The sequence below is a fragment of the Triturus cristatus genome, chromosome 3_2 (assembly GCF_964204655.1).
Source record: "Triturus cristatus chromosome 3_2, aTriCri1.1, whole genome shotgun sequence".
Taxonomy (NCBI): Eukaryota; Metazoa; Chordata; class Amphibia; order Caudata; family Salamandridae; genus Triturus; species Triturus cristatus.
The window spans coordinates 1,194,029,246-1,194,051,112 of NC_140584.1; the positions used below are offsets into that span (position 1 = coordinate 1,194,029,246).

A 21,867-nucleotide genomic window follows, 5' to 3' on the forward strand; every position below is an offset into this window, starting at 1 on the left:
GGTTCTTAGAGACCTGGAACTAAAGGTAGTAGTAGTCCAGCTGCAGATCTTTGATGAAGTGTCTCAAAAATTACTGACATGAATGTAGTAGTAGCTGGCAAATCAGTATGCAATTTTTTAGCACCCACTATAAGTACCTTCTGGAAAGTGCTGATATCATCCACAGGAGATATTCTCACTGGAGGAGAATCTGCTAAAGTTGGCAAATATATTTCTGAAGAAGATGTATGAACATCTGTGAAATCTTGGATGATGACAACGGTGGAATCTTGTCCTAGATCTATGGCTGCGAGGTCTGGTGTGTTGGGAGCAAGATCTAGGGTGTCAAAGAAGGAGTGGCTGGCGGTATTGGTAGCGGAAGTACCGCTAGAATCACTGGTTGAGGAGGAACAAGAAGCATTGGAGGAGGTTGCAGAGACAGATGTGGAGGAGTGAATTCCGTTGGAGCCTGAGAAGGTGTTGGTGAACCTGGAATGGTCATTAGACAAGTCGGCCTAGACTGAGAGTAGGCTCAGGCTCGGCTCAGGAGTACTCTTAGTCGGACTCTGATAGTAGGCTGCACCCTTTCATCCAAGAAATCCACTCCACAGTCTTGGTCAGAGAAGTTTAATGATGTCTCAACGTCAAACCTTGTCTCGATGTCAAAGTTCTTGACATAGTATTGTGTCTAGATGTCGATGTACCTCTCAATGTCGATGGTGCTATCGTTCTAGATGAAATGTGTTATTGATGTTGAACCAGTTCCTGACGGTAAGCAAGTAAGTGGTGTACTTCTTCTCAATGTCAATGTCCTCAATGTTGAACAGGGGCATCTTTTCTCGCCAAAACTTCTCCTTATGGGTTTTCCTATGTGGGAGTCCTCAGAGCGTGACATAAGGGCGCTGGTAGAGGGAACAGTCTCTCCTTGCCCCTCAGAAGTCTTCCCAGCCAGAGAATCTTGCCTTCTGTGGTGCTTCATTGGCCATGGAGACGAATCTTCTCTCTCTCCCGCAAAATACACTTAGAAAATGGCTTGTGCTGGCTTGGGGTCATGAGACTCAGTCAAACATAGAATACAGATCCTGTGTAGGTCTGTTTTTGTCATTTTCCTGCCACATTCTAGTCAGTTCACAAAAAGTGATGGCATTTTGCAAAAAATCGGATATATTTCTTTTACGAAAATATAACTACTCTACATCCTAACGGACACTGAGTGAATAACTTTATAAAGCAACAGATGAAAAAATTTGAGAAAGGAAAACCTTCAAAAGGCAGAGCTTGGCTCCAGCATCCTGTCAGCAGGAGCCAGATAAAAGAACTGAGGAAACTGTCACCTGCAGGGCATAATGGGACAATGGAGGTTAAAATGCCCTAAAAGGCGCAGTCTCCTATTCTCATTATTTACAATACTGCAGTCTGTCCAGCTACATTGCCATATATTTCCCTTACTCTTACTTCTAAAGAAGTAAAAGGAGTTTGTGAAGGACATTTTTAAATGGTCATCTACATTTTAGAGGAATTCAATATAAATAACAATGTAGCCCATTTTAAGGATGCAAAATGTAACATTTGTGTCACAAATGCCTCCTGACCTGTCAGAAATAAGGCAGATTCAATGTGGCTTTGAAAGAGCCGCTCTGGGGTCTTCGCTCGACTGGACTATTCAGTGCTTATGATTTCAATGGAGATCCCCTGAGAGACTGTTCTCTCAGCTTGAGCAACAGTAGGGAAAGTGTTGCCCCTTGGAGGTATCAGATTTACTAGCTCCACTTTAACATAAGCAACAGTAAGGAAGTGTAGGACTTTGGAGCTGTCAGTTTTCCTTTTCCAACCTTGATCTGAGCAACAGTAGGGCAAGTGCTAGACTGTAGAGAGGTCACATTTACTAGTCCCACTCCAATCTCACCAGCAGTAGGGAAAGTGTTGCACTTTGGAGGGGTGCAATTTACTAAAACCACTCAATTCTATGCAACAGTATGAAAAGAGTTAGACTTTGAAAGGGTAAGATTGACTATTCACAGTCCAATGTTAGCAACAGAAATGAAAGTATTGGATTTTGAAGGAGTCGTAACTACTATTCCACCTCTACTAACCACTATTTACATTAGATAATTCAGTAAATAATTAATAACTAAAAACACTATAACAACATATAAAATTAAAAAATGATATTAAAAAAGTGTCAATAAAAAATAACAATTCAAGAAATTTCCCACTCTATTACCTTAAAATTCAAACAACCACAAAAATAAATGTATTTACTAGGAGAAAAAAGTAACAATGCACAGTAGTTTAAAAAATAATAACACCACAAAATTTGTTAACATAAAAACTCCTAAAACATAATGTAATGAATGAATATCCAACTTAAAAATAAAACAGTTTAAAAAAATCACATATCTATTTAACCAATTAACAAATACACAATTACCATAATTTTAATGTATTTATTAAATGATTTTAAAAAAGTCCTTGATTACTAATCGATTCAAGTTATAAAAATGTATACTCAATTTAAGTATAAACATTTAAAAAACAACCCACTCTATTCCCCTACAATTATTATTATAAAATCTGTTTATTGGCATTTAACAAGGTTTACAGTACACTTTGAAGCCAGAGCAACTTACATTAATAGTGGTATCATTGGTATTTACCCAGGCATGTGTACATTAAATTAATGGGAGGTGGGTATATCTCCGAGTCTCGTATCAGTGGCGGTAACCATAAAGTACCTGTCAATATCTTGCCACTGAGAGACCCCCCCATGGGGACCTGTTAGCACTCCACCCACTCTCCCCAGGTGCGTTTCCATAAACAGTTAGCGAACCAAGAAATAATGGGGTAGAACTTCAGATACCCAATCAAAACAACAACCCCAGCAACATCCTGCATGTGGTCTAGCATCACCTAACTCTGTCCCCTGGCCCGTCCCCCCCCATCCCGATGCCGCTTATACAAACTGCTTTATTGACATTGTCATATTTACTTTGCGCCCCACCTGGACAGCTAGGCCCTCACTGCAATACTGTATGCTCACTTCTGGCTTGGCTAGTGTCTGGCCGTGCTAGCGGAGCGCCCACACCGCGCTCGTGACAGATCCCTGCATGATCCCCGTCTAGTCGCACCATGGCCTGCAAAAGTGCCTCCCACTGATTCGCTATGGGCGTCTTCCTGAGGCCTAGTGTTTCTTCCCTCGAGAGGGCCGTGCCCTCCGCCCAGGCCCACACCAGGAATGAACCCCGCCATGCCCGCGCATGGATGGGTCAGCTGCTTTCCAGTGTTTAGTGAGCAGCCGCTTCGCCACCACCAACCCCAGGCCGATAAACCGAGAGGTGACCTTCGTGGAGGGAGTTCTGTGGAAGAGGTGCAACAGGTAGGCAGGCCATTCGAACGGGATATTGTGACCTGTGCATGCGTGGAGTGCCTCTTGCACCACCCGCCAGTACGAACCCAGTGCGGGACAGCTCCACAACATATGAATCAGTCCGGCATCTAGCTCCGCACAGCGAGGGCAGCCCACGTCCGCACAACGGACGTATCTGTTGATGGATTCGGGCGTGAGGTATGCTCTGTGCAGAATAAAAAATTGTATTTGGCGGAAACGCATGTTCCGGGGAATCTTCGTCGGGCCCTGCAGCACTCTGTCCCACTCTCTGTCAGTCATGGGTCGAGCCAGGTCCACCTCCCATTTACGACGCAGCGGGGCCAGGCTAATCGCTGCATGCGTACGCAGGGAGGCCGCAAACCATCGAACCAGGTGCCTACCTCGTCCCATCACGTGGAGGTATTGTATCGTAAGATGTTGTTCCGGTTCCTCCCAAAGATCTAACCATTGGCTCGTTAGTGTCGCTATCAGAGACCGGTGGCGAAGGAAGTGGCCAGGTGATAGTCCCGTCTGCTCCGCTAGAGAGGCGAACGAGAGGAGGGCACCTTCCCAGTAAAGGTCCCCCTTTTGTATGTCTGCCGCGGTCCAGTCCGCCAGTTCCGAGGCACTAAGCACCCCCTGTCTGCTAGGAGAACCCTCAATCGGCATTGCCGGGGAATAAGGAGTCCGGGCCCGGGTGAGGTAGAGGGCACGGCGGTAGCATATGTAGGCCACCACCACAAGGAGGGGCACAGGTCTCGACACTTTCGCGGCCGGGTGGAATAGTTTGTTGAGATCAGCTAAGGGGGGGGAGGGGGTGCCGCAGTCGCTGTGTCGTCCCGCCCTCTATCCGTTAACCACCGAGCTATCCACTGTAGCTGCGCAGCTAGGTAATAATGTTCAAAACATGGCAGCGCAAGGCCTCCCTGGTCAGTGGGAAGGTACAGCTTGGGCAGCGCAACTCTGTGGCGTGCATTACCCCATATAAAGTCCCGAAGGGACCGTGCAAGGGCTGCGAAGAAAGAGGCCGGTATATAAGTGGGCAAGTTAGCGAAGTAGTACAGGAGCCAGGGTAAAATCACCATTTTGACTAAGGTGGTTCGCCCCGTGACCATGAGGGGAAGGGTGCCCCAAAACCGCATCTGAGGCCTGACTGCTGCCACGGCTCTGCCCAGATTGCCCGCCATGAGATCCGCCGGCTGCCGATATATCTGGATACCCAGATAACGGAAGGTGTCCGGCTGCCATTGGACCAGCACGCCCCCGAGATGGTAAGTCGGATCATGAGTGTCGGCTCGGAACACGTAGAGGCAGGACTTAGCAGCATTCACCTGGAGGACCGAAAGAGCGGCAAAGTTGAGTAGAATGCGCTCCAGTTCGACCGGGATGTGTGCCACGTCTCTGACGAAGACCAGAAGGTCGTCTGCGTAAAGAGATACCTGGTGCATCGCATCCCCCAGAGGGATTCCATCAGTCAGCACCTTGCGGAGCGTGGCGGCAAGGGGCTCCATTGCCAGTGCAAACAGGAGGGGCGAAAGCGGACACCCCTGCCTGGTGCCACGGCAAATCGGGATGGCGTCTGAAACATATGGCCCGGTTCTCACCCTCACCGTGGGGTCCTTGTAAAGGAGGGCTGCCATCTGGAGGAACCCGAGGCCCAACCCGTAGTGCGACAGCGTCGCCACCAGGTACCCCCACTCCAGGCAATCAAAGGCCTTTTCGAGATCTAGGACCAGGCAGCCCGCCCTAGGCCATTGCTGCACACTGTCAGTGGCCACCCGGAAAAACAGCCGCAGATTGAGAGAGGTGCTACGCTTGGGCACGAAAGCGTTTTGATCACCGTGTACCAGCACCGACACCGTTGGAGTCAGCCGCTCCGCCAGCACCTTGGCCAAGATTTTGTAATCAGCATGGCAAGGGGGCGGTATGACCCCAGATTGGTGGGGTCCCATCCAGGCTTGAGCCGAGACACCAAATAGGCCTCTCGCATGGAGGTGGGCAAGGTGCGCTCCTCAAGGGCCGCGTTATAGAGTGCGTGCAGCCTGGGCACCAGTGACTCCCGATAGGCCTTGTAGTACTCCACTGGGAGCCCGTCCGGCCCCGGCGCCCTCCCAGAGGCCAAAGCGGCCACCGCGTCTCCGATCTCCTCCACGGTGAGGGGGCACTCGAGCAATTCCTGATGTTCCTCTGGGACCGTGGGCAGACAGGCAGCCTCCAGAAACTGATCCAGGTCCTGCGCCTGCCGGCGCCCCACCGAACGATATAGGGCTGCATAATGTTGCGTCATTGCCTGATGGATCTCCCACTGTGTGTACACGAGCAACCCGTCGGGCCCACGAATAGCGTCTATCGGGGCGTGAGCAGCTTCCTGTCTGAGCAGCCAGGCCAGTAACCGCCCGCCCTGTCGGACATGGCATGAACTCGAGCTGAGTGAGCTGCATAATTGTGGCAACGCAAGCGCTCCAGAAACTCAGTAACGCCTGTCGGACTGAGTCACAACCCCCGCCTTCACCATGATGTTCGCACGAAAGAAGGCGAGATTCCAGGCTAGCGAGCGACAATGCAAGCCGCTTACGAATGTTCCACGTCGCGCCCAGACAGTGGCCCCTGATAGTGGACTTATGAGCGTCCCACTCTGCTAGTTCGCTGCTCGCCATCCCCTCATTCAGTTCAAAGAACTGCTCGATCACTGTGCCTAGGGAGGCACGAAATTCAGCGTCCTCTAGAGCTGCCGGCTGGAGTCGCCACATGGGGATGGGAGGCCGACTGGGGTCCCACCTGAGACTTAGCCTAAGAGGGTTGTGGTCAGAGTGGGTCCGACCCAAATATTCTGCCTCGTCTAACAGGGGAGTCAAAGAGTGGGAGCCCACCACCCTATCGAGACTACCTCTGTGCATGTAAACGGTGTGCCCGCCCTCACCCAGATCAGTGTGCCGCGGGCATGTGCGGAGTACGTGGTCCCGAAGAGCTGGCCCCTCCAACGAGCACGCAGCCGGTCGAGCTCAGGCTGCGTCATGTGAGTCTCCTGGAGAAGGGCTATGGCCAACCTATGCCGCTGCAGATAAGCAAAAATGGAATAACGACGCGCTGGCTTGTGCATTCCCCGTATATTCCATGTGATTACGTCAGTAGTAGCCATCTAGAGCGATTGAGGTCTACAGGGGCCAAGGGGCCAGGGTCGGGTCGGTCGGAGGGGGGAACATAGGCTCTGAGTATCATGCCGGTGTGTTGCAACCAAAACCCCAACAAAGGAACATTTGTGTACTGCTGAGTACATGTAATGAAAATCGGTAACAGTGTAACTACCGGGGCAAACCCCAAAAATGGGCATTCGTCTAAACTGCAAGCTAAGCACTTATTGAATTGAACTAAGCCAGGTAATGGCTAACGGGTGCGTGGTGTGGCTGTAGCTAACGCAAACTGCTCTTTCCCTGCGTTACCCCTACATTCACCATATTTGCCTCCTGTGATGCGAATGGTATTGAGCATGTGCGAGTAGCCTAACTGTGCCTACCTATACCACCTGCCGCTGACCTCACATAACGCATAAACCCCCCTGAGCAGGACTCTCCGCTACCCCATCCACCCAATACGATCCAGCAAACTTGTGCGTGCCAGCACGCGGCACTGCACCACATCATACAGGGGAATAGGAAAACCGACAGTCACCACGAAACCCTGTCCCATTCATGTCGGCCCACGCGCCGGTAGGCGCCGCCATCTCAATGCACTGGGTTCACACAATGTGGTCGGCAGTCTGGGGTGTCACCAGTGGTAGAACTTGATCTTCTGAAAGCATGGTGGACGGGGAAGACGATCTACTAGTCTCAGGTTCACTATGCTCGTGGACAGCCGCTTCACCCTGGCTGCTCATGGACCCAGGGTTGCTACCGCTTCCAAGGCTCCCTAACGCTCCAGATGCATCCTCTCAGGACTGGGTGCCACGGCGGGGCCCGACCCCATTGCCCTGCAGGCCTCCCTCTGCCGCCGTCGCCGCCGTCTCCTCTCCTGGCATCCACCAACTCCTGAATCTGGGGGCCTCTCACCTCCGCACAGCCCCGCTTCCTCCAACCAGTCCCAGACATCGGCCGGGGCGTCGAAGAATCGGGTCCCCTCCTTCGTGACCACCCTGAGGCGCGATGGGAACAGCAGGGAATATGAGATCTCCAGATCGCGCAACTGGCGCTTCACTGCCAGATAGTTGCTCCTCCGCTTTTGGACTGTCGTCGTGTAATCCGGAAAAAACATCACCTGTCCACTTCCCACTGTGATGGTGTCCAGCTTCCTGGCCTCACGAAGTACCACGTCCCTATCTCGATAGTTGAGGAGTCTGAAAAGGAAGGGCCGCGGCCTAGCCCCGGGTTGAGGCCTCCGCGCCGGGACCCTGTGCGCCCGCTCCACCACGAACTGCGGGGAGAGCACCCCCGGGGGGAGGATGTCACGAAGCCACCCCTCGACAAACTGTTCCGGGTTCCCTCCCTCCTCACCCTCCGGTAGTCCCACCACTCGGACATTGTTGCGCCGAGAGCGCCCTTCCGCGTCCTCGGCACGATCCTCCAAGGCATGGACACGGTCGATCAGGTCCTGCAGGGCCACGGTGTAGTTGCGCACCACAGGTTGGACATTCTGGAGCGCTTGGTGTTGCTGGGTAACGGAGTCCGCCAACTTGCGATGGTCCGCGTGGAGGAGGGTGAAGTACACTGTGACTTTATCGATCCGGAACTCCAGGGAGGCCCTAGTCTGCTCCAAGGTAGTACCCAACCGTTCCACCGTCGGCAATGCTGTGTCCATTTTCGCCGCAAGTGCCGTCGCCGGAGGCTCCACGTCTCTGTCATGGCGTCCTGATGTGGGACCCAGACCCTCCGCCTGTGATCGGCCCACAGACGGCTTATTCCGCAGCCGGCCCATGACCAACTGCTGTGCTGAAGGCATTCGCCTGCAACCCCGGCACCGGGCGGACAATCCAGACCCCCACTCCTGTCTCACCGGGGTATGAGAGAGTGAACACCACGTTCCCCCCGCCGGCGCGGGGGAAGGAGAGGAGGGAGGGGGGAGACAAGGATCTTCCTGAGAACGGCGTAGCCACCGTCTATGAGATGCTCACTGCCCGGTATCCCCAGGCTCCGGAGGCCGCCAAGCCCGCTTCGTACTGTCCCCACAGTGCGTCAGTGCCCCCTGTCGGGCATCTCTCCTCCGCCTCAGCGTCTGTGCCCCGCGCTGACCAGGTCTGACGCTATGCCACCTCCACTGCCGGCATCCACTGCTCCTAGGCCACTAGCAAGTGGGCCACCCCTCCGCTGCCACTGGCTTGGTATTGACAGTAGTACAACCCGGACAACACCCCAGTCTCGGCTATGACCGGGCCCTCCATGCTGTTGTCGCCAGCTGGGACGCTCCCTGTGCGTGTCGGGTATACGAAGGCGTAAGTCCTACCACAATATGCCAGTGCCTCAGGGGCTCACGCCAGGTCCAGTCGCTCTCCTTGCTGCGGGGTCAAAGCAGCCCCCCCCCCACCTTCTCAGTCGTTCACCTCACGGTCTATGTCTAATGCCCGGGCCACCGGCTACAAGCCCCGCAAGTCCCGGGCTTCAATGTCATGTCCACTAGTGGTACGGTGGCCCATCACTCCCTGACCGCCGGGCCCACCACTCTGTTGCAGCTCGCTCCCAGGCCTCCCCGCCGCGCCCCTCGACCTCGTTGGTATGCTGAGGTGGGGTCCGCACGACTCACCCGGGCAGCTCCAGTAGGTAGTCAGTTAGGTCCCGTAGCGAGGTACTCCAAGCCAAGGTCTCGCACAGTACCCCGGGGATGTCACCGCAGACTCGTTCCGCAGTGGCGACCTGTCAGCGTGCGTTCCGCACCATCGCCAGCAGGCAGCAGTCACCTCTGTGTTTGCGCCGTCTTTGCCGCTTCACCAATCCAGCAGGCTGGATCACCTCTTCACTAGCAGGTCACCGGGTCTGCCGCTCCCCACCTCCACTTGCTTCGGCCTCCGTGCCCAAGCGGCCAGCCGCCGTCCCGCCTCCTTTGCGTGGATCACGGTCCGTGCGGCCCTGTCGCCTCGTGGCAAGCCGCGAGCTAGAGTGTCCCCCGCGGCTGGCCGAGGTCTACGGCCCGCTCCGCTCTTCCCGCCGGCCTCAGACTCAGCACAGCGCAACTGGAGCTGCGGGCTATCGCCGGCTCCGAATTTCTCCGTGGGGCTGCGGGAGGTGTCTGTCGCGGCTGGCGGCGTCAGCGATGTCTACTCGCTCTTCGGGCAGGATAATTCACAGGATGATGGCACCGGGTGGCAGGAGCTTCACGCTCTGGCGACCATCTTGTTAGCGCGCCACCTAGCGCCCCCCCCCCCACTCTATTACCCTGCAAACCAAACAATCTGCCAAATAAACTGCATAAAATAAAAAAACTTTAAATATGTTACCAAATAAAAAAAACTACATTAAAAATTACATAAAGAAGCTTAACATTAAAATAATAACAGCTTGTAACACAAAAAACTAATAAACCTCAACAAAATAATTACAAAAATGATATGTACTGCTGTAATTAAAAAACAACGATATGTAAGACTTAGAAAAACGCTATTCTTAAGTATGGAATGTATGGAAATATCCCCAGCTAAACTCAAGATAGCTGATAAGGTGCAATGCTGGGTAATCTTACTGTACTGTTATAATATACTGCATTGTGGTGGAATATTTTCACTTGACTGTCTCAAGTAAATAAAAAGATATTTTTTTAAAAAATCACTATTTTTTCTTTCAACATTCTGTCCCACAATAGTTTTGCCATCCCAATATTTTCAACATGATATTTGTGACAAATAAACAAAGGAAGGAAGTATGGGAAGGAGGAGGGAGGGGCAGAAAGAAGTTATTAATGAAGTAAGCAAAGAAGACATGTTATACTGAAGGGAGGTAGAAAGGGAAGAAAGAAATAAGGCATTTAAGGAGATTGCAAGTAAACGTGCAAAAGAGATGGACGGTGAACTGATTACGTCTGATATTTAAAGGCATTAAAAGAAAGATATTGGGATTACCTAGGGGCCAGAGTCCCTGCTGCAAAACATGTGACAGACTGAATCTCTGGGCCATTTCTGAGGGGTCATTATCAGTGCTCACTCATAGTACGACTTTCAATAATATTCATGTGATCACACTAAGCCTTGCATTTAAGCCTGCCACTTGCCACTTGGGATTTCTTTAGCATCAAACAGGCCCGTAATGTTGGTGGAAAACCAGGTCGCTTTGAGGTTGGGAGGGAAGGAGGAAGCGAAATCTGCCAATTATCAGATTTCTTCATTGGGGACCACAAACCTCTCTGTGTGCTCATTAGAAGAAGATGCATAGGGGCTGTGAAAGACCTTTTGATTTCTAAAAGGAACTACAATGAAACAGGAATGCCTCCAACACTCTCAAAGGATTGTGTTGAACCTACAAGATTCCATTCATCCAACTGCGTTCCGACAGAGGTACGTGAGAAAACAGCTAGAAAAGATGCCTGTCAGTTCCTGATGGGAAACAGCCATCACATTGCATGCGTTACAATGCATGCGAATACAACGCGGTCTTTACAACGATCGCGTTGTTACATCGCAGTACCATTACAACGCAAGTCGTTACAACGACTTGCTCTAGGGGGCGCTCTAAACTAAGGAATAGTATAATTTACTATTCCAACACCTTCCCTACTGTTGCACACACTGGAGTTGGAATAGTAAATTATGCTTGCGTTGTAATGGTACTGCGATGTAACAACAGCGTCATTGTAAAGATCTCGTTGTAATTGCATGCATTGTAAACGCATGCGATGTAACCAGCTATACTCATTACTAATATGGTCTCTCCAAAACAGTGCTGAACTTGAAGGCAAGACCCACGGTTACACAAATGGAAAGAACAACCAGGTGTAGGTAAGATAAACCAAAATCTGTAATAGAGAGGAAATAATGCAGCACTTCACAAAAATAGATCTGAAAGTGATAATAGTATAAGTCAACCAGCCCTGAAATTTAGAAAAAACGAAAACATCAAGAGGAATCAAGAGTTTCTGAATCATTTCAACTAACACTACTGCCTCAAAGCTTTCCTACCCTTGGAAAACCTTATGACTTTCAAGGCACAAGACAAACTCAGCATATAACAAACAATGACAAAGCCAATGGGTCTTGCTTTGTCATTGTCGAGTGAGCAACGTGATTGGCTTTGCCAATTCCAATTGGCCATGCTAACAGAATAGAAACCAATAAGATCCTGCTCTCTATACTTTCCAGTTGCATTGTCATGTGTGTTTTTGTGGGAAAGACAATAACCTCCACCACCATGGAGAGGAGCATCAATGAATAGTGCAACGTATAACATCCAGGGCATCACCAAGGCTGCTGTCCAGCGTCAGGCATGTCACAGAGGAACATTAGGGGGGGGGGGGTTAGATGCGAGGCACGATAAGGAGAACATACAGGGCATCACCAAGTCATCTATCCGTCATCTAGCACAATATCGAGGAAAATCTAGGAAGTTAGGGAAGAGATGGAGATTGTCATGAGGGATCCAAATAAGGACAGAAAGAGCTCTCTGAAGACCAAGACATGCCCTCCTATGAACTGCTAACCAAGTAATGACAAAACACAGAACAAGTAGGTACATGATGCCAGCATTGGAAGGCACTGCTCAAGCCAAACATAAGTAAGAGCAAACATGGCATGCTCCAGAGGAGGGCTAGACAAACCATAAAGTGGGAAGCTACCAATAAAAAGAAGGGAACGGAGATTGACGAGAAAGCCATCTAATCATGAGTGAAGGCCGACTTTGAATAATATTCTATACAATGCTGTTAGCTACAGCCAGTTGAAGCTGTCTGTTAACAGAAGCGTAAGACAAATCTTCCTTGCTAGATCCACGTGGATAGGAATCTGCAGGCATATCGTCCATACTAGAGTGCAGAATTCATGTGGCTATGATCTGCAGATAATCACATGATGAGGAAACAGATCGAATCGTAATTCTTGCTTACTCTCCTTGGGTGATTCTTTTTGCCATTTACCTTGCTCCTCTTTGCCTAACCCCTCCCAAATGCATTTATTTCCCTTCCTAAGTAGAGCTACTATGTATTTCCTGTTCTCACACCACCTCCTTCCCACTCTCTTTTGCCACACCTTCCTTCAACCACAGCTCTCTCAATCATGTTCTTGCTGTCACCCTGTGCCTCCTTTTCACTGCTTACAGAAGATTATTTAATTCAGGAAAGCAAAATACCTCATCTATGTACTGGAAGAGCGTGCCCTCAGACCAGGAACAAAAAATGCTGAAATGCAAGCCATAAATAACAAAAATAAGATAAAAAATGGAAGGGTGCTCAAAAAACTAGGGAATGGAGTGGTAGGATGTGACATCCTATCAAAGGGGACGGAAAAGCTACTTACATGTGGATTGAAAACGCCCTCCCTCGATACAGGCTGAAGGCACTCCCGTATGCATCGCTTGCCACTGATAGACTATCCTCTGACCCCCAGCTCGTGCCCACCAGATTTGCACGAGATGCCCGTATCAAAGGCTCCACCCCCAGGTGCCTGATCTCCTTGCCGTTGGCGGCCTGAAGAAGCGCTTGCCTTGGATTCCGGGACAAGATGTCCATTGGTCGCCCAGTGCCAGGATAGTAGTATGGCCCTCCCGTCGTCGTCCTGCCACCAACATCAGTCTCCACCACTGTCTGCTGGCTGCCCGACCAATCTGAATGTTCATCTGTCAGACAAGTGCCCACCAGTGTGCTGGGCGTCGTGGTCAGGGAGCTGCCCACAATGGTGCCTGACTCTCCTAGAGCCGGAAACAAGACAGAAAAAACACTTCAGACATGTTATCTGCAGCACATGCAATAGGCAGCTGTACAAAGGATCAGAAGAAACAACAGGCAAGAAAAGTAAAAATTGAAAGTTATTTATTTGTAACATTAGCTATTTCTTTGAAGTGCAATAGTCGAATTTCTTATCCTATATGCAGGATCTCAGATCTCAGAATATGAGGGACTCCAAGGGACTTGGATTTCACTCAGCTTCTTACTTGCCAACTCTTTGATATATGCTGTTGTGCTTTGTTCTTATCCCAGAATGTTCTCACTCTGTCGTCATTCACCATATTTTGTAACCCCGCTTATTTTTTGTCTGACCTTGGATATGATTTGTATATTCAAATATGCTTTCAGTCGTGTATTCATTTGAATTCAACACATATGTTTCTACAGGGATTCTTTTTTGGACAGTGCTCTAACAACTTTGGTTGCACTAGTGAAAACTGCATAATACATACATTTTATTTTGAAAATGATTTGGTAAAGAACTCCTATGTCTGACAGTTGTATTTGTTTTAATGCCAGCACTCCTGAACACTATGAAGTGCACTTTTACCAGTATCAGTCCACCTTTCAAGTGAGGATATGAACACTGCTCCTTTGGAGAGTCAGAAGCCCAACTGCCCCAGAAGTTATACCAGTGACAGGGGGGAAGCTCTCGTTGACGGGAATAATCAAGTAAGAATCCAGTCAAATGTATTTCCAACTATTCTCTCAGAAGAAAGAAGAAGGTTGATGGGTTGTTTTCGAAATCAAAGAAAATGTCCAGGATGAAGAGTGAGGATTACATACATGGAGCTTTCCTTTTCCATCATTCCCTTAATATTCATAAAATGGAGAGACGCAGCGTGCACCTGGTCATACACAGGAGGTGCACAGGGGGACTGACATGAAACAATGTTTCCTCTGGAGAGGGCTAGTACATAGGAAGGCAGCAAGATGGCTCCACTGTAGGAAGATACACTACTCCTTCAGGGTGTAGGCACTGCCATCTCTTCCGCTGTGCACGAAGGCTTTGAGGTTGCCAATCTTCACTTTAATGGGAGCATGAGAAACAGCAATCTCCAGGGCACATCCCGATGGGGCCACAATGAACGTTTCTACTGTGCAGCGTGTAAAATGGGTCTTTGGTGTGCTGGGAGCATACAGGAATGGGGGACCATATCCATCTAGCTACGGACTATCTTGTGGATGATTTGAGTTCTCTAATTTACAAATAACTAATTTGATAACATATCTCTTTATTTTATTGAGATAATACGTAAGGGCTTCTTTGACATGCAATGGAAACTGTGCCTTCTCCATTGGCGTAGGCAGATTTAGACATTACAGCAAAACAATGCTTTTATTTATGTAAAAAGGAAAAACAATTCCTAGTTTTTGCCTATTTCACATATGTACTTGAATTTAGATTATTTGAGAGGTGGGATTCTTCATAGAATTTTACACATAACGGTATTTAATAGACAGATGGTGCGTAGTCTGGGCATAATGATGGAAGTTACTTGTTACCAACAGCTTTTAAAATTAATTCAAGATGCAAATATGCACACACAAAAGTGGATCTCACTAGAGCAGTGTGAGTCATGTGAATTTCTTATTACGTTATTTATAGGCAAGTAGAGATTATCATTTTAAATTAAGTAGATCCGCATGATTTAAGAAAACAAAACCAATCAAGGTTTACTTGAGATGGCAGGAAGTTAGCACACTGCATTATTAAGCATTAAAAACTGAAATATCTTTGCATATTGGTCATGTAAACTACAATTTAATGCGTACACTGGTGCTGCGTCTACCGCAGGTCGTGCAGAACTGCTCGCTGTCACAATGAGTACGCACTGGGATAAAAACCTAAAGCTATTGAGCTGGAACGTCAACGGGTTGGGGGACAAAATCAAAAGGAGTGTCGTCCTCCAACATATAAAATGCTACCTCCCGGACGCTGTCCTGTTCCAGGAGACACACCTTATTGGCAACAACTGTAAAGCACTCAACAGGTGGGATTACACAATGATAGCACACGCCGGTTTCACATCGGGGTCTCGGAGGGTAGGGATCTTGACCAGGCGCACCCTCCCGCTAACCGTCCAGCACACCTGGACCGACCCACTGTGACGCTTTCTCGGTGATTTCGGGACAATGGGAGGGACACAAACTCACGCTGTTTGACAGTTTACATCCCACCTGGACTCCAAACGCAATCTTACAAAGACCTGGGTTCACTCCTGCTATCCCTGCCGGAGGGGCAACTTATAACTGGGGGGGATTTCAACTCGGTGGTATCTGGCCAGACGGACCGATCTCCGCCTCGCGACATGAGCGCCGGACAAACATGGCTCCCCGACTTCTTGGAGGCATTTGGCCTCACAGACTTTTGGAGACCACACCACCCGACCCTTCAGGAGTATACATGCCTGTCGGGAGCACACCATACTTTCTCCAGGATAGACTATATCCTCATGCCTCTTCGCCACAGCGTGACCACGCAAGAAATCAAACACCTGGCGCGGGGTATCTCAGACCACTCCCCAGTGTGGGTTCATCTCACGGTAGGAGATCAAAAGGTGGGCTGTGTGGCGCCAATCAATCCTTGGCATCTTCGTAATCGGGGGACGAGGGCCTCTATCACACATGCCATCGACCACTACTTCTTAGAAAACGAGGGCACAGTGGACTCCCCCACGACTCTGTGGCAAGCGTTTAAAACAGTGATCAGGGGACATGCCCTCTCGACCATAGCGGGGATGTGTAAAGAAAAAGAAAAACAAATGGTCGCTATCGAACATGATCTCCTCCACCTTGAGGAGATCGCGAAAGATGGCAAAGACTAGGCTGCCATACATCGCGTACAAATTAAAGCGGCAGAATCCAGAGCAATAGCAACCGACGCTGCAAAAACTCTTACAAGAGATAGGGACAGACGTCTACATGATCAGGGGAACAAAGCGGGCAAAATGATAGCCTGGCTGGACAAAAAGAGAGGGCGCAGAGATTAGTACCGGAGCTCCATAGTAGTGCTGGTGCTTTTCTAACGGAACCTCAAGACATGGTTCGCGAGTTCGCTGCGCACTTCTAACTGGTATATGAAAGGGGCACGGAACTTTCAGAAGATGACTCCTCCAAACTACTGGCAGACATCCAACTTCCCACCCTCTCTGATCCGGACCGAGAGGCGTTGGAGAGCGCACTCACAAATGATGAAGTGGCTAAGGCAATAAGAGACCTCCGACCTGGCAAGGCATTAGGCCTTAACGGTCTACCAATTGAGCTGTATAAGCTAAAACCGGACAGAGTGTCGCACTACTTAAATCGTATGTTTGAAGACAGTGGAAAGGTGGGAATACTGCCAAGAGACCAACGTATCGCCACGCTGGTGGTCATCCCAAAAGAAGGAAAGCCAAGGGTCAGCTGTGCGTCATACAGACTGATCTCCCTCTTGAACGCGAACCCAAAATACTTGCCAAGCTCTTGGCAAACAGACTCCGGCCAGTTATAACTAAACTGGTACACCCGGACCAAGCGGGTTTCATGCCGCACCGCAATACTGCCCTCAACTTGCGACGCCTACATGGAGTGTTGGGGTGTTGCTCCACTATTCAGGAAGATGCAGTGGTAGTGTCACTGGACGCAACAATGGCTTTCGACACACTTGTATGAGCATACCTAATAGCGGTACTAAAAAAGATGGGCTTTGGCCCTAAATTTATTGGATGGGTGCAGCTCCTCTATACGGAACCATTAGCCCAGGTAGTCGTAAATAACAAATTATCGGAAGTGTTCACACTAGGCAGGAGGATGAGACAGGGCTGTCCACTCTCACCACTGCTCTTCGCACTATCCCTTGAGCCGCTTGCGGCCTGGATACGACAGGACTCCTCTGTCCGGGGACTTAAATGGGCAGAAGGATGGAAGGATCGGATCTCCCTATACGCAGATGATATCCTACTCTATCTTGCCTCCCCTCAAAGGTTACTGAGAGTGGTGCTGGACATATTCACCAGTTTCGGAAGTAACTCTGGATACAAAATAAATTGGAGCAAATCGCTATTGTACGTCCTACATGGGTGTCCGTCCCCCTTCCATACCGAAAGACAGCCCCATCCAAATAGCCGCAGAAGGGTTTAAATACCGAGGTATATATATATTACAAAGAATGCCAAGTCCTGCTACGAGCAAAATTTGCTCCCGCTGCTGCAGAGGTTCAGGCGTGACACCAACACCTGGAAGGGACTCCCCTTATCACTATTGGGACGGGCAGCGCTTTTTAAAATGATAGCACTGCTGCGCTTCCTCTATGCCCTCCAAAACTACCCAGACTTGGTCCCGCAGGCGTATTTTAAAGAAATTGAATCTACACAAAGGGACCTACTATGGAACGGGACACCACACATAGCGCTCCATAAGCTAACTCTCAGTTGGTACGATGGGGGCATTGCCCTCCCCGACATCAGAAAGTACTACTGGGCAGCACACCTGTCCGCTATACACCAGTGTATGTACAGCAATGGGGATGAGCCTGCATACAGTATGGATCGGTGGACCCTCCCGGGCGGAGAGTTTACAAGGGCACTGTACTCCAAACCAACCAAATTCCCTCTCACAGGGCCTACAAGACACTCCGTACAACTTTGGCATGCAGTCAACCGGAATCTGGGGTGGGCCAACAGACTCACACTTGCTACCCAACTCTAACGCTGAGGCTCTAGGAGTGCTGGGGCGCTCTAAAGGGTTTGACAAGTGGGACCTAATAGGTATCTCCCGTATAGGAGACCTTTGGGGACCGCAGGGAATGGTGTCTTTCACTTCACTACAGCAGACCCATGAACTGGCGTAATCGGAGTACTTTAGGTACGCCCAGGTCAGACACTCCCTTCAGACCAACATTCCAGCTGGGTCATCGCTTCCGGAGTCCTCCCCTCTTGAGGACAGACTACTTGATGGACAACTACCTGAAAAGAGCATCTCCCTCTCATACAAAAAGTTAATACACCACACTCCAAATCCTTTACTGGTGCTGAGGGAAAACTGGGGGAGGGACGGTCTAGAAATAGACGATGAGGAATGGCAAGAGGCACTCTCCTCCCCTAAAGAGGTCGCTATCTCAGCAAAACTAAAACTGGTCCAATTAAAGATTCTACATAGGGTGTACTTCTCTGGGAGACGACTAGTCCTCATGGGTAGAAGCACCGATGAGAGGTGTAAGAGGAAATGTGGCATAGAGGGGACCTTTCTGCACATACTATGGGAATGCCCACTCATCCAACACTACTGGAGAAAAGTGCACGAATGTATGAGTACAGTATGGGGGTAGGTGTTAGATTGGAGGCCAAAAGATGTCTCCTGAACATCTGGTAGCCTACAGACTTAAACACAAAGGGTAAGGCATGGGTGACTCTTGGACAGATGGTAGCCAAGAGAAACATAGCGAGACTTTGGGGAGCAGAGGCGCCACCGACACTCGAGGCCTGGAAAAATGACCTGGATTGGTGTATGGCAAGGGAGAAAACGGTGTATGTGGCCCGTGGCTGTCCCCAAAAATGGATAGCGTTATGGACTAAGTGGAATGAATATCGTGGAAATGTGTGTGAACCCCCATGCGTCCCCACCCTTGACGAACCATTGACGCCATGAACTTAACAAATTGTGACTGTCGCAGAGATGTACAAAAAAATCACTGTATATTACTACTGCATGTTGGGGACACTGTGCTACACGGCTTGGGAATACTTGACCGAATATGTAACATGACCTTTTCTGTTTTCTCTTAAATGTTCAATAAAAAAGAATTATAAAAAAAAAAAACTGAAATATCTGCACTGTCATCATTTTGCAACAATGCAGCAAACTAAAAGTGTGCAAAAAGGTCCATATAGAGACCTGGCATGTATCTTGTAGTTTCTGTGTTCACATGAAGTACTGCAGGAGCCACTTACACCTTGTTGAATGTGCAGTTGTTCTTTCTCAAATTGGCGTCATTACCTTTGAGTGACCAAAGTAGGTAAAACGAAATATTTGGCTATGTTCAGTATCTGAAATGCTAATTCCATTATCTACAAACAATAAGCTGGAGAAGGAAACATCTGTATTTGTTTATCCTAGTGGTGTGGGCCATAGCTCTTTTGGCATTAAATAGATGTGTATTTATCTGAATGGTGTGTAAGACTCAGGTACAAAGAGAGCATTGACAAAGTTTGCTTTAGACTGAAAATGAATTAAGGGTAAATGTGCAACACAAACTGGTCTCTTGTAATGTTATGCAGAGAAAGCTTGTAAGTCACGGGCTCTCGTCGCTGACACAGTTGTAAAGGTGTGTAAAGGAATGCCGGGGTCCAAAGGAAACCTGGGGCCTGATTCACAGATGGGGTCCACACTCGTGGTGGAGGCCCCGCAGTCATGGGGAAGACCCTGCACTCGTGGCGGAGACCCAGCAGTCATGTAGGAGGCCCCATTGTCATGGAGGAGGCCCCGAAGTCGTGAGGGAGGCCCCGCAGTCATAAGGGATGCTCCGCAGTCATGATGGAGGCCCTGCAGTTGCGAGGGAGGCCCCGCACTCGTGGCGGAGACCTTCGCAGTCATGGAGGAGGCCCGCAGTAATGGTGGAGACCCCGCAGTCATGAGGGAGACCCGGCAGTTGTGACGGAAGCCCCGCAGTCATGGGGGGGGACCCTGCAGTCATGGAGGAGGCCCCGCAGTCGTAAGAGAGGCTCCGCACTCGTGGCGCAGACCCCGCAGTCATGGAGTAGGCCCCTCAGTCATGGGGGAGACCCTGCAGTCATGAGGGAGACCCTGCAGTGGTGGTGGAGGCACGCAGTCATGGGGAAACCCTTCCGTCATGGAGGAGGCCCCACAGTCATGGAGGAGGCCCGCACTCGTGGCGGAGGCCCCGCAGTCATGGGGGAAGTCCTGCAGTCATGGGGGACACCCTGCAGTCATGGGGGAGGCCCCGCAGTTGTGGGGGACCTCCACAGTCATGTAGGAGGCCCCACAGTTGTGAGGGAGACCCTGCACTCGTGGGGAAGACCGCGTAGTCATGTAGGAGGCCCAGTCATGGAGGAGGCCCAGCAGTCATGGGGAGACCCTGCAGTCATGAGGAAGACCCCGCAGTGGTGACAGAGGCCCCGCAGTCATGGGGGAGACCCTGCAGTCATGGAGGAGGCCCCACAGTCATGGAGGAGGCCCGCACTCATGGCGGAGACCCCACAGAAATGGGGGAGGCCCCGCAGTCATGGAGGAGGCCCCGCAGTCATGGAGGAAGCTCTGCAGTTGGGAGGGAGGCCCCGCACTCGTGCTGGAGGCTCCGTAATGGTGGCGGAGACTGCTCATTCATGGGGGAGGCAACACAGTTGTGGGCGACTCCTGCAGTCATGAAGGAGGCCCCACAGTTGTGAGGGAGGCACGCACTTGAGGCGGAGACCCCGCAGTCATGGGGGAGACCCTGCAGTCATGGCGGAGACCCCGCAGTCATAGTGGAGACCCTGCAGTCATGGTGGAGGCCCTGCAGTCATGGAGGAGACCCCGCAGTCATGGAGGAGGCCCCGCAGTCATGGGGGAGATCCCACAATCATGAGGGAGACCCTACAGTCATGGAGGTGGCCCAGAAATTGTGAGAGAGGCCCCGCACTCGTGGCAGAGACCCCGCAGTCATGGGGAAGACCCTGCAGTCATGGAGGAGACCCTGCAGTCATGGGGGAGGCCCCGCAGTTGTGGGGGACGCCCACAGTCATGTAGCAGGCCCGCAGTTGTGAGGGAGGCCCCGCAGTCGGGGGAAGGCCACGCAGTCGAGATTTCACCCCGAGTGCGGAGACTCCCCCACGACTGCAGACCCTCCGCCACCAGTGCGGAGTCCCTTTGTGAATCAGGCCCTAAGGATCTAAAGTTCTGAAGAAAGAGCAGAACTCCTCAAAGGTAGGAAAGTTCTGATGAGTCAATTTAGAAAACTCTTATTGATTGGCCTTGCAAAAACAAAAGGATCTCTAAATCTCTTTTTGAAATGTTTAATAATAATAATTCAGCATTTTGTAGAGCGCGAACAGCTACCTCACAAGGAGGTGTCCCGGTGCTGAAGACCGCTGGGGAACCCACCCTGGCTTTCCCTGTGAGATGGTCCCTTTCTGGGTATCTCCAAGGTGAAACCAGGCATCCCCAGCGTCTGTGGGGGGCCATTGTAGAGATGAGGCAAGCTTAATGCCCAGAGTTGCCGAGTGTGTTCCTGGTTAGAGTAGGTACCGAGGCGAGAATTATCGAGTCCTTTTTGACCCTGGTCCACGACCCTGCCGCATCGGGAATTGAACCCTGGTCCCTGGCCGAATCTCTGCCTATGGGTCTGCCACCTCTAACCAGTGAGCCACACCTCTCCACATTTTATGGTTCCAACGTTTAATGGTTGACAAGTGAGCCCAGGGTCTAGGAGGCTTATAAACCACCCGTGGCCATATGTAGCGAACACTGAAGATTCGTGTGCTGAGGCTATTAATAGAGTGAAAGTTCATTTGGAAGGATCGTAAACAAAATTCATATAATCTTCTCGCACAGTTTCTTCAGTAACTGAATGCATTTATGTGAAGTGGTGATCAATGATATGGATTTACATCAGGGTACATTTCTTGGGATAAAAAATATAACTTTAATACCAGACGTTAAGTGGAAAACAGAAAGGTAATGAGCAGAATGCCTGA

At 50.2% G+C, this 21,867-nt stretch overlaps 1 protein-coding gene across 3 annotated transcripts in view; it reads right to left on the bottom strand.

The window, feature by feature from the left end:
- Window positions 1–21,867, bottom strand: part of SPEG (striated muscle enriched protein kinase) — a 1,671,639-nt gene that overhangs the window by 1,215,737 nt on the left and 434,035 nt on the right. For 2 of the 3 annotated variants that reach the window (XM_085650107.1, XM_085650108.1), the window contains one exon: window positions 12,954–13,158. In XM_085650107.1, coding sequence (XP_085506233.1) covers window positions 12,954–13,158 — 205 coding nt within the window. Of the gene's footprint in view, window positions 1–12,767; window positions 13,159–21,867 lie in introns of all 3 variants that reach the window. The other variant, XM_085650106.1, reaches the window with a different exon arrangement.